A 12,587-nucleotide genomic window follows, 5' to 3' on the forward strand; every position below is an offset into this window, starting at 1 on the left:
AATTTAATATTTTATTAATTTTTCCCTTAATACTTTTAAATGTAATTTTGGCTATCTTTGCATCCCATATCTCTTTAAAAATTGATGGAAGTTTAAATTTGTACCATTTTTCCTTTTTATTATCGAAAGAAGACTTGCAGGAAGATAGGAAGCCATAGGACCCCAAAGCGAGTAGTTTGGCATCAAAGTAAGGAGAGACTCGTGTGGCACAGACAGACAGGGCAGTGTGTGGGCTTGGTGTATGTTCACTGGGACGTAAATTCCAGTGAATCTCTTTCTCTGCTTCTTTTTGAGATTGAAAAAAAAAAAGTAAGAGCTTTTTCAGAACAGAGACACATCTGGTAAAGGCATCTGCTGCCAATTCTAATGGCCTGATTTGACCCCTAAGGACCTCGTGGTGGCAGGAGAGAACCTACTCCTGCAAGTTGTCCTCTGACTTCCAAGTGCACATGGTAGCATGAGTGTGCCCGTGCACACATGCACCAGTCAATATGTGATCTTAGTAGCGGAAATGGTAGTATGAATGTGCCCATATGCATATGCACAAGTCAGTGAGTTTTATAGTGCATGGAGTAGTATGAGTGTGCCCATGCACATATGCACAAGTAAGTGATTTTTAATAGTGCTCATGATAGCATGAGTGTGCCCATGCATGTAGACGCAAGTCAGGAAGTGATTTTTTTTTTTTTTTTCAAGACAGGTTTTTCTCTGTGTAACAACCCTGGCTGTCCTAGAACTCACTTTGTAGACCAGGCTGGCCTCAAACTCAAAGAGATCCGCCTGCCTTTGCCTCCCAAGTGTTAGGATTAAAGGCGTGCACCACCACCGCCCAGCCAGTGGTTTTTAATTGTAGCATATTGGTGCAAAAGAAAAGTGACATACGGTGGAAAGTAGATAACTTTAGAACACACGTGGCCAAACTCCTCCATAAAGAGCCAGCTAGTCAATGGCATCGTAGCCACACAGTCTGTGTTGCCGCTCTGCCACGGATCAGAGAAGCCTCCATCCACACCCAGTACATAAGGGACAAATGGGACAGGCTTCTAGAAACCTTTACTAACAAAAACAGTCAAAAGGCTGGGTTTGGCCCCAGACTTTTTTTTTTTTTTTAGAATTTCAGTACCATGATCAAATCGCTACCTGAAGATATAAGGCAAGTAAATTCAATGCCTCATCAGAAGCATGTGTAGGCTGCAGGGCATCATCTCCAGAGGCCCCAAAGACCTACTGTTCTGTGGGCTTGTAACGGTTGACTAAGGTATCTCTCCTGGCTATTTATGTCATTGTGGAAATACATTGTATACCCTAATAAAGCTTGTCTGAGTATCAGAGGACAGAGCCAGCCACTAGATTAAACATAGAGGCCAGACAGTGGTGGCACACACCCTTAATCCTATCACTCAGGAGGCAGAGATCCATTCGGATCTCTGTGAGTTCAAGGCCACACTGGAAACAGCCAGGCAGTGGTAGCACATGCCTTTAATCCCAGTACTGGGAAGCAGACATACCTTTAATCCCAGGAAGTAACCACAGGGCAGAGAAAGGTATATAAGGCATGAGGAAACAGGAACTAACGTAGTTCAGCTGAGACCTAAAGTAGGATGAGGATTCAGAGACTTTCAGTCTGAGGATTTGTGGAATCAGGACCGGCTGAGGAGTTGGCGAGGTGAGGTTGGCTGTGGATTGCTCTGCTTCTCTGATCTTTCAGCTTTCACCCTGATATCTGGCTCTAGGTTTTTTGGTTTTTTTTTTTAATTATAAGACCATCTATGATTCAAACAACATGTCATGCCTGTCAAAACTGTAGCTGCCCCTTGAATCAGTAGCTCAAAAGTACTGGGAAATGTGCTAGTCTGTTACTTCATAGCCCCGGCCTCCTAAGTCCCGTCAGAGTGTGTTCCCAGCTCATCTGCAAACGAGAGGATGAAAAGGGTCCTGTTCTTCTGCAGTCCTAGTACAACTTAGCCCTTTAGGAACTTCCTCTAAAAAGACTGCCTCCAACTGGGAAAGCCACATACTCAGATCTGCATTTCAGAGCTGACTTCGGTCGTCTGTAACAAGCTGTTCAGTAAATCCTTTTAACAGAAGAATGTGCAACCAGGAAATCTGCTAGATCCATGAACTCGTCTTTTGGTTGTTCAGTTTTTAATCTTCCTTTTCCACAAACAGACCTCTTTCTATACTGAGCCTTTGTAGATGTAGCATTTTAATCCACTTCTATGGATAGTTCATAGCATAACCTGTGATCAGCTCACTTCACAGCCAGCACGTACTTCCAGCTAAGCCTCTCTCAGTACAAGCGGCCTCTCCTGAGCACATACCACATCCTTCAGTGTGCTCACAGGTACCATCCTGCTGAACCACACTGTCTTGGTTAGGTTTCTCTTGCTGTGAAGAGACACCATGACCACAACAACTCTCAAAAAGGGAAAACATTTAATTGAGGTGGCTCGCTTGCAGTTCAGAGGGTCAGTCCATTATCATCATGGTGGGACATAGCATTGTGCAGGCAGACATGGGTGCTGGAGAAGTAGCTGAGAGTCCTACATCTTGCAGGCAACAGGGAGTGGTCTGAGGTACTGGGCATGGCTTGAGCATATATGAGACCTCAAGGCCAACCTCCATGGTGACACACTTTCTCCAACAAGAATACACATACTCCAACAAGGCCATACCTCCTAATAGTGCCACTCCCTTTGGGGGCCATTTTCCTTCAAACCACCACCTTCATGTCCTTCAATGTGTTCACTGGTGCCCTCCTCATGGTCCACTTGTAACATCTATTCATTCTATGATCCATGAAGTCAGGTTTGAGTTAGCATTCACAGTTTATGCTTATGTAGCTTTTCCTTAGTTTTTTTAAATAAAACCTGTGATTCTCATCATTGATAGTTAAAGAAAAAATTGTTTAAAGCAAGTTCTAGGAGATGGGAGATGACTCAGTGGATGAAGTGCTTCCTGGGCACACCTGAGGATCTGAGTACAGCTCCTTAACACCCGTATAAAAAGCTGGACATGGTTGTGCGTGCCGTAATCCCGACACTGGGACATGGAGACAGGGAGATGCCTGGAACTCACTTCAGAGGCAATCTAGCTGAACCAGCAAACTCCAGGGTCAGAGAGAGACTCTCTCCAAAAGTCAGGTGGGAAGCAGAAAAGTACTGCATGTCGACCTCTGACCTGCACACACACACACACACACACACACACAAATACACACACACATGCACATACATACAAATATACACACATAAGTAGGAATTCTAAACAATTACTTAAATAGGGCCCCCAAAATACCTCTGTCATTTAATATTTGCCTTGAGTGCCATTGAAGTTACGTACAGATAAAAATTAAGATCTCTGCTGGCCAGTGGTGGCACACACCTTTAATCCCAGAAGAGGCAGAGGCAGGGGCAGGCTGATTGCTGTGAGTTCAAGGCCAGCCTAGATATAGATTGAGTTCCAGGAAAGGCACAAAGATACACAGAGAAACCCTGTCTTGAAAAAAAAAAATTAAGATTGCTCTGTGATTCACTAACAAGTCATTAGTGGTATTGCCTTGATAATCCTTTCTCTCCAATTACAAATTAATAAGTTATTATTTGCAGAGAGAAGTTGGAGACAAGGTTTGTCTGTATAGCCCTGGCTGTCCTGACACTCTCTTTGTAGACCAGACTGGCCTTGAACTCAGAGATCCCCTTGCCTCTGCTGAGATTAAAGATGTATGCCACTATGCTGGGTTAGTAAGTTATTCTTGTTGATATGATCTGAGTTTAGGTTAAATATGGTCAGTTTCTCAGAGCTCCATCAAAACAGAAAAACAGTAAGATCCAAGTTTTGTGTCAAGGAGTATTAGAAATACTGGGGGATAATGCTGAAAATGGTAGCCTTGTCTTCTCTGTGTGCAGTTGCTAAGTTTGACCCCCTCTCTTGATTGAGCACTCTTTGTCGAAAGTGTCGAAGATTTTATCTGTCGTTAATGGTCAAATTACCCTTCCAATGTCTAGTCATTGTACCCATTAAGCACTCTAAATTAATAGTACCCAATGTAGCTATAGAACTCCATCTTTTAGATCCCCTTATTGTAAAACCTGGGGGGTCAGGGGGAGAGTCTCAGGCAGTGTGTTTCCCCCTTACAGTTTCTGATATTGGTTCTTTGCTTTGTAGTGTTGCCGTCTTAACTATAACTTGTCAAAAGGTCTTTCCTTTCCTTCTCTTCTTTCCTTTTTCCTCTTTCTTTCTTTCCTTAGCTTTCCCCTTCCTTTCCCCCTCCCTTCCCTCCCTCATTCCCCCTACCCTTTCCCTCTTCCCTTCCCTTCTTTTTTTCTTTCCTTTCCTTTTCGAGACAGGCTGCCACTGTGTGTCCCAAGTTGGGCCTAATACTTGGGCTTCTTATCCTCGTTTCCTGAATGCTAGAATCATGTGTGTGCCGATACACCTGGCTCCTGTGACATGTTTTAGATGCCAGATTTTTTATCCTAAAATTTTGGTTTATGTACTACTGTGTTTATTGAAACTTCTTTTTGATAGTTCTCTAGAAATAAAACAAGAACCAGTTTCTGTCTTCTAAGCAGTCTGGATTCTCAGTGGGCTAGATGAACCTGTGCACCCATCTCTGAACCAGTCACTTGGGCAGACGCACGGACATCATTGGTTGGGTTACAATCCAAGACTACCATCGTGGCTGAAAATGAGGTTAAGTCCATGTAAAACAGGATGGCACAGTCCACGAAAGGAAGTATCAGTGAATGGGGAAAGCAGGTGATGCGTAACCCACAGTGTGGCTGCCGTGGCTCCGTGCTCCTTTATGAAAATAACGTAAGCCACAATAAGTGTGTTCTGTATCCGAGGACATGCTTGGTGCTGTAGGTTCATTTTCATTAATAGATGGTATTAGATGCCTCTTTGTTGACATTTAGAGAGATCATAGGAGTGCTCAAGGCTGTATGGGTTAATGAAGCCTAGACAGTGTGATTTAAATATCCATACATTTCATCATGCCATGATACCTCCAGAGTGAAACAACAGTTGCTACTGAAAACTCATTAAATATTCTTCTAAATTCATTATCACTATATAATTCAGGAAGATCATCCTATCTTGCTTTAATGTGCAATGCAGTTACAAGGCTTCCTGTGACAGAAGTGTAAAACGGAAGTTACTTACCTTCTCTTGCCCACTTTGAGCACCAGATGTTTACTGCAACAATTAAGTATGCTACTCTGTGCCATGTGCATTCAGATATAAATGTAGAGATACATGTACACACATGTCACATACTGTATGCCACATGATATATGTATGAATATTGTATGTATGCATCACAAAGTCTAAGGGTTTTTGGAACTTGATGCTCAATGAAATAACAATAAATTAGATTAAGAGGAAGCGACTCCACCTACTGTACTAAGCTCACAGTAAAAGCTAAAAACTGTAGAAGTTTCTAGTTTCTTGCTAGTAGAGTAAGTTATGTGTAAGAAGAATTTTACTGGCCCAAGGCTGAATTGCTATCTGGTTATCCTAACATCAATACCATGTTCTGCTCCATGGGAGTTTACTTCCTAATTCAAGGTTCTTTTTTCTTCCTGTGTGCCCTTTTCTTTCCTTTCATTTTCTTTTCTCTTTTCTTTTTTCTTTTCTCTTCCTTCCTTCCTTCCTTCCTTCCTTCCTTCCTTCCTTCTTTCCTTCCCTCCTCTTCTTCCTTCCTCCTGTGCTTATTTCTGTGTGAAGATGTTGGATCCCCTGGAACTGGAGTTGTGAGCTTCATTTGGGTTCTGGGAACTGAACCCAGGCCCTCTGGAAGAGCAGCTGGTGCCATCTCTGCGACCCCCTCTTCTTTCTCTCCTTAGGGACATACTAAGTAATGGGTTTCCTCGTGGCATTTTCATGCATACTCATCATTTTACTTAGTTTTAATCCATCACCCTCCCCACGTGTCCCCCATCCTTCCTACCTCTCTCTTGTTGGTCCCATCTCTGCCTCTTAATTATTCCCATCTCTTATGTTACGGTTACTGCGTTACTTTCCCCCCTCCCTCTCCCATCCCCTGAGATCTTTCCCCCATCCCTTAGTCATCTTTCTGCATTCATGACCTACAGACGTGTGCTTTTTATTTACTAATTTCTGATGTCTAGTACAGATGTTATTGTTATATGATAACTCCATTTTAACTCTATGTATGTATATAGGTATATATTAGGAAGCTTTTACAGTAGTAGGCTTCCATGTGACTTTTGCAAGAAGTCTTTGTGCTGTTCACCCCTCTCTGTTACTTTCAGGGCTTGAAATGCATTGTACTGTGCTCCTCTGGATTTTTAGAGTGCTGATGAGATGTTATTTTGACTCCATTACCTTTGGGAATAAGTTGGTGTTTCCCCCTTACAGCTTCTGATATTGGTTCTTTGCTTTGTAGTGTTGCCGTCTTAACTATAATTTGTCATATGAAGGGATCCTCTAGTCATGTCTATTTAAGGTCCTTTCGGAATGGTCTTGTAAGTAGTAGTTTGTTTATGGGGTATCATTTCTTTCTCTAAGTTTGGGGATTTTTGTGCTGTAATTTCACTGACTAGATCCTCTATGTCTTTAGTTTTTATCTCAGCTCCTTCTGTTAGCTAGTTGGTTGTGTTAGGTTGATCACGTGGCAGGAATTCGTGGGTGGTGGTGAAATGTTGCGTCTTCCCTCCCTGTTGCTGATATCTAAGTACAGAATTCACTCGACATTGTCTTCCATTCCTCATATCTCTTCTACTTAGTCAAGTCTATATTGTGGTTTTTTATTTGGTTCATTGAGTTGTTTTGTTTTGTTTTGTTTTTATTGAAAATCGGTTCTTCTTTCATACAATACATCCTGATTACAGATTGCCCTCCCAGTTCATGTCTTTTTCATAAATCTGGATTTTCTTACTTGAATTTTTCTTTTATGTTGCTGCCTTTTTCTTTAATATTGCTGATTTTCTGAGCCATTTTTTCTAACTTTTTTCTCTATGTTGCCAATGTTCCTCACCATGACATGACTGAATTAATCTGTTTGTATCCTCTTTTGGGTCTTTGATGAATTTTATTAGTAAACTTTCAAAACCTTCACTTAGCTTTATATCTATTTCCATATTTGTGAATCAGTAGCAGAGGAGTCATGTTGCCTTGCTTTTTTTTGTTGTTAATTGTTCTTTTTACTGTCTCATATCTGCTGTTTGGACATTCCTAGTGGGTTTTAGTGAGGATCTCCTTAGTGGTCAGTCTTCTCTTGGGAGCCTGTTCTGTAGCACTACCCTCTCAGGAGAAACCAGACCATTAGAACAGAGTGGCCAGCTTCACTACCCTCTCAGGAGAAACCAGACTGTTAGAACAGCGTGGCCAGCTTCACTACCCTCTCAGGAGAAAGCCGACTGTTAGAACAGCGTGGCCAGCTTCACTACCCTCTCAGGAGAAAGCCGACTGTTGGAATAGCATGGCCAGCTTCACTGTTCTATCAGGAGAAATTAGACTGTTAGAACAGTGTGGCCAGCTTCACTACCCTCTCAGGAGAAACCAGACCATTAGAACAGTGTGGCCAGCTTGCACCTTTGTGGTGGGTCATTTGTAGGTTAGGGTCTCTCCCAGGTAGGTGAGGGTGTGAGAAGCAGCCACAGCACTGAGGTCTGTTATTTCAAGATCTCCCCAGTGAGAACTGCCCTGCTGAAGGGATGCATCTGCGGGTGTGAGGTAGAGTTTAGGGGCCCTGCAGCAGTAGACGGCAGGTAGGTGGCGGCAGAGTCGGTCCACCCACCTGCCCGAGCCTGGTCTCAGCTGATGAGATTCTCTTGGCGGCTACAGTGGGGCTGCCTTCCCTTATTTCATGGCCCGAGTAGAGCTTGCTTCCCGCAGCCTGCACTTTTCAGCTGCAATGCTGATGTCTGTTCCTCCCACGCTCCTCAGGTTCCTCCCAGGAGTGTCTCTTGCTCTGGCACTGCTGCAGATAAAATTAAGACTCCTCTCTTGTGGTTGTTGCCAGTTTCCAGGCCTCCAGAACAGCTCAGTTTGAAATAATAGGTTCTCTCTAGATGGTGCCCAGCTCCTGCCCCAAGCCTGTCCTTAACCCTAACAGAGCGACAACATGGGGTTCCTCTCCACTGCTGATCCCAAACTCACGGCCTCACCAAACCTGAATCTTACTTGATATTATATATTATGTATATATATACTTGAAATAATACATATAAATCTTTAAAATGAACAGAAAAGGTGAATGACCTGCCTTTTAAGTTTGTTTCTAAAAGCTAAAAGCCTATTGATTTTCTAAATGGCCCACAAAACATATGTAACACTTAATTTGTGACTAAGGTAAGAAAAGGGGAATTTTAAGTAGATTTAGGTGGGTGTTTATTTTCCAGTTGTTCTCACCAAAGGAAAAAACCATTAACTCTTCTCTTCTAGAGTTTTTCTATTTAACCCCCTGAATCTTTAGCAGAGTGTGAAAGGGGTTCAGGGAATGGTGACTAGCAGGGAATCCTTCTTGATGATTTGTAGTTTAATACAGAGGCCTGATAGAAAACAAATGGTTGTTCTTAAAGTCATGTGTTCAAACATATTTTTTCATTCTCTTTAATGCCATAAACTATAAATGATCCTCAAAAAAAAGAAAAGAAAGAAAACCGCAGATGCTAACAGTCTCTGAGAATGAATGGAGACTGAGAGCTTGCCTGGCATGTGCAAGGCACCAGGTTTGTCTGCAGGGAAGGGGCCGGTTAGGTGGAGCAGAAGGAGGAGAGGAAAGAAAACGAACCGGCTCTGCTTCAGCAGATGCGGTTGCCGCCGCTCTGACTTAGTGTTGTGTGAGGCCCAGCTTGTCTCGAAAAGCTCCCAAGCAGTACAGTGCATGCATGATGTAAGTGAGGCTGCTCTAAGTGCAGCTGTTCCAAGTGCACCGCTTAACCCTGCTCGTATGTATCTCTTGAAATGTAGTCAGTGCTTCTAAATACTGACCTTTAATTTCATTTCATTTTAATTGATTTAAGTTTACATTTTTATGCTTGACTTAGTTGTCAGGAACTTTTTAAGAATTTTTCGGATAGGGCCTAGAGAGATGGTTGGGCAGTTAAGAGCACTGGCTGCTCTTCTAGAAGGTCCTGAGTTCAATTCCAACACCCACATGGTGGCTCACAACCATCTACAATAGGATCTAATGCCCTCTTCTGGCATGCAGGCATACATGTAGAGCACTTACCCATAAAATATAAACAAACAAACAAATAAATAAATGAATAAGAGAATATTGGGGATAACTTAAACATATGAGTCTATTTTTTGTTCTAAGTTTTATTAAATCTAAATATCAACTAAATATTTAAAATAAAAATTTGCTTATAAACTAACATATTTCCAAGATTTGAAATTTTTGAGATAAGAGAAATATATTCTGAAAATCATTTTAACTTTTTTTTTAAATTCATAAAATAAGAGTAATTGTAAGTTTTAAGTTACTGTTTGGATCATAGTATGTTTGTCTTGGACTGTGGTGGTTAAAAAGCTCAGAGATGGCTCAGCTGTTGGAGGCTGGGCCAACAGCCAGAAAGACATCAGTGGGATCTGCTTGATATGCAAATGTGCATAGTAGGTGAATTAAAAAATTGTATCAGAATCATAGCCTGCTATGTGTGTATGTGCATGTGTGCATATGTGTGTGTGTGTGTGTGTGTGTGTGTGTGTGTGTGTGTCTGCCTGTCTTTAAAGACATGGTGTTGGCAGAAGTTTCTGTCCATTTTCTGTGGAAATAAAAGCATAACCTCTTCCCCAAAGTAACATATCTTTTGAGTTCCATTTTGAAGTCAAGACATTTTTAAAATACATAAGTTGGTCTAATCCAATGTGTCTTAGCAGCTGTTATTCCTTCATCAGAAGTCAGAAAATCTAAAGACAGCACAGTAACATACAGAATCCAGACTGTGTATTTTCATCATTACATGGCTTATTATATTTTTTTCTCTATTCCTTTTTTAAGGACTTTGTTGTTTTAAACCTATATTTTTAATCTAATAATGCACTCTTTCTCTTTTTTCTCCCAAGCCTTTGTATATTTTCAAACACACTGTAACCCATTGAGAGGTGGTTTTTTTGTTGTTGTTTTGTCTGATTCTGTCTTTACTGTATATCTGTAATCTTTTTCTGACTGTATGAACCTTTAAACTGTAAGAGGCGTGGCTAGGACCTCTGTTTGGGGGGTTGGCTCTGCCCCAGTTGGTTCTCTGAGAGCCACATTTACTGTTCCAACTCTGGGGAGTTTTTGGGTCCATGCTGTCACTGAGTAGTATGCCACCCACTGCTCATAAACCCCATTTAAGTGTTTGGTAGCAGGGCCTCTGAAAAGAGCTGCATGATTTCACTGCTAGCACCTAGACAGGAAGCCCTCTCTTAAAGGAGCTGCGCCTCTGCTTGCTGCTAGCAAACAGAGTCTTCCCAAGAAAAGGCATTAGCAAGAAGCTGAGTTTGACTCCATTTTTGTGTGTTTAGAGTCTTTTTTTTAATCTTTGTCAGGTCTTATGTGGAAATTCCGGCCCTACGTTGGGATGCAATTCGTTGGTGGAAGTTTCTGTCCCTCAAGTCACTCCCAAGTAACCTCTCAGAGGCTTAATGTTAATTATAAATGCTTGGCCAATAGCTTGGGCTTGTTACTAGCTTACTCTTACATTTCAATTAATCCATATTTTTTTCTGTGCTTTGCCATGTGGCTTGATACCTGTTTTCATTACAGCATGCCCATCTTGCTTCTCTTTGCATCTGCTTACGACTCCTCTCCATTCTTCTTCCTCCCATCATTCTCTGTTTGGCTTTCCTGCCTGACCTTATCCTGTCCAGCCATTGGTTAGTCAGCTTCTTTATTAAACCAGTCACAGAGACATGTATTCACAGTGTAAAGGAATATTCCACAACATGGTTTAGTTTAAATAGTTTTAATTTTTAATCAGTCACTAAATTTACAAATTAATATCATTTGACTCCTTTGTTTAAGTTGTATTTTGTTACTAGAGAAAATAAAGTTTCTTAGAAAATGTCAATAAAATAAATCAGTGCACACAGAAGCAAAGGGGTAAGTTTGTCTTTGACTGTGTTTAAGTGTTTGGCGGTTCATGGCTGAGACACTCAACATACTTGACGTGTCTAGAAAAGTGACGGCGCCTGCTTCCCAGGATGTGCTGTGTCCATGTTTCTTTTGTCCTCAGCATAAGAAACTGGGGCGAAAGCTGCTCACTCTGTCAGGCCTCCTAACGGGCTAGAAATGTGACATATGACTCCTGTCAGGATTCATCTTGTTTCTCTTCGTCAATTCCTCTAGGAGGTGATTTCCTGTCCTTTCTGAGGAAGAGGAAGGATGAATTAAAGCTCAAGCAGCTAGTCAGGTTTTCCTTGGATGTTGCAGCTGGCATGTTGTATCTCGAGAGCAAGAACTGTATACACAGGTAAGAAGTTGTTAAAGAGATTTTCACTTTATTGCTACAACCCTAGACAACTAACATATTTTCTATGATACTACAGTAGATTCCTTAAAGCTTGTATATTGGTTTTTGTGTTTTGTGTGAAAGCATTCTTTGATAGTTTTCCAGAAACCCTTGATTCATCCCTTACTAGAGGTAAGTACCAAATTAGAAAATGGTTTAACCTTGTGATTGGAATTTGCTTTATTGTAATCGTGAATGGCTGATATGGCCTGCATTGCAGTCAGAAAATGGCTTCATGGGTTGTTGTCATTTTCTAAAATCATACTAAGAAACATTCTCTCTTTCTTGTTGTGGTTTTCCTGTTCCTATTTGTTTGTTTGAGACGGTCTCGCTGTAACCCTGGCTGTCCTGGAACTCACTTTGTAGACCAGGTTAAGCTCCAAGTCACAGAGCTCCACCTGCTTCTGCCTGCCGAGTGCTGGATTAAGGGGTGCGCCGCCACACCCAGCTATTGCAATAATTCTTAACTGTGAAGCTGGTCAAGAGTAAAAGATTTAGAATTGTTATTTCAAAGGAAATGTTAGAAAACTTCTCTCTGGTTTTTGCATAGTAGCCTGGTCATCCTGCGCCACAGATGATGGTTTTATTGTATTTCTTTAGGATTTATTTTTTATTTTCTGTGAATGGAGAGGGTGTCCAGTCCCCTAGGACTGCATTACCGATGTTGTGAGCCATCATGTGTGTTGGAAACTCTACAAAAACAGTAAGAGCTCTTAGCCCCTGAGCCACCTCTCCTGCCCCTAGGTTGTGGTTTTAATTGTTCGTAGCTGAGAGTGACCTTTAATATGGAATGTAGTGCACTTTGAGATCTGTTGAAGAATTTGTGCCATGTCTCAGATGTGGCTAACTGGGCATGAGGAAATGGTGTGGAAAGCTGGTGCAGATTTTATTTGCTGGAAGCAGTGTGTCACACTGCGTATCCTAGAAGAGGTTCATTGTCACGCCTAGGTGCTGTAGCCCTTACCTGCTGGTTTCATTATTGCTCTGCGCTTTTGACTGAGGTTTCTCATTACTCGGCATTTGACGTGATACCGTGTTGAGAGTATTGATTCCGAATTGTGGGGAGGTTGTAAAACACAGAATTACAGCCAATTCACCTCTGCAGTACTGTTTTAA

General features: G+C 41.7%; 1 protein-coding gene across 6 annotated transcripts in view; it reads left to right on the forward strand.

The window, feature by feature from the left end:
* The window catches only part of Fer (FER tyrosine kinase), a 373,761-nt gene that overhangs the window by 281,083 nt on the left and 80,091 nt on the right, over nt 1-12,587 (forward strand). For all 6 annotated transcript variants that reach the window (XM_037210166.1, XM_037210165.1, XM_037210164.1 and 3 more), the window contains one exon: nt 11,309-11,432. In XM_037210166.1, coding sequence (XP_037066061.1) covers nt 11,309-11,432 — 124 coding nt within the window. The remainder of the gene's footprint in view (nt 1-11,308; nt 11,433-12,587) is intronic.

The sequence above is a fragment of the Peromyscus leucopus genome, chromosome 13, assembly GCF_004664715.2.
Source record: "Peromyscus leucopus breed LL Stock chromosome 13, UCI_PerLeu_2.1, whole genome shotgun sequence".
Lineage (NCBI taxonomy): Eukaryota > Metazoa > Chordata > Mammalia > Rodentia > Cricetidae > Peromyscus > Peromyscus leucopus.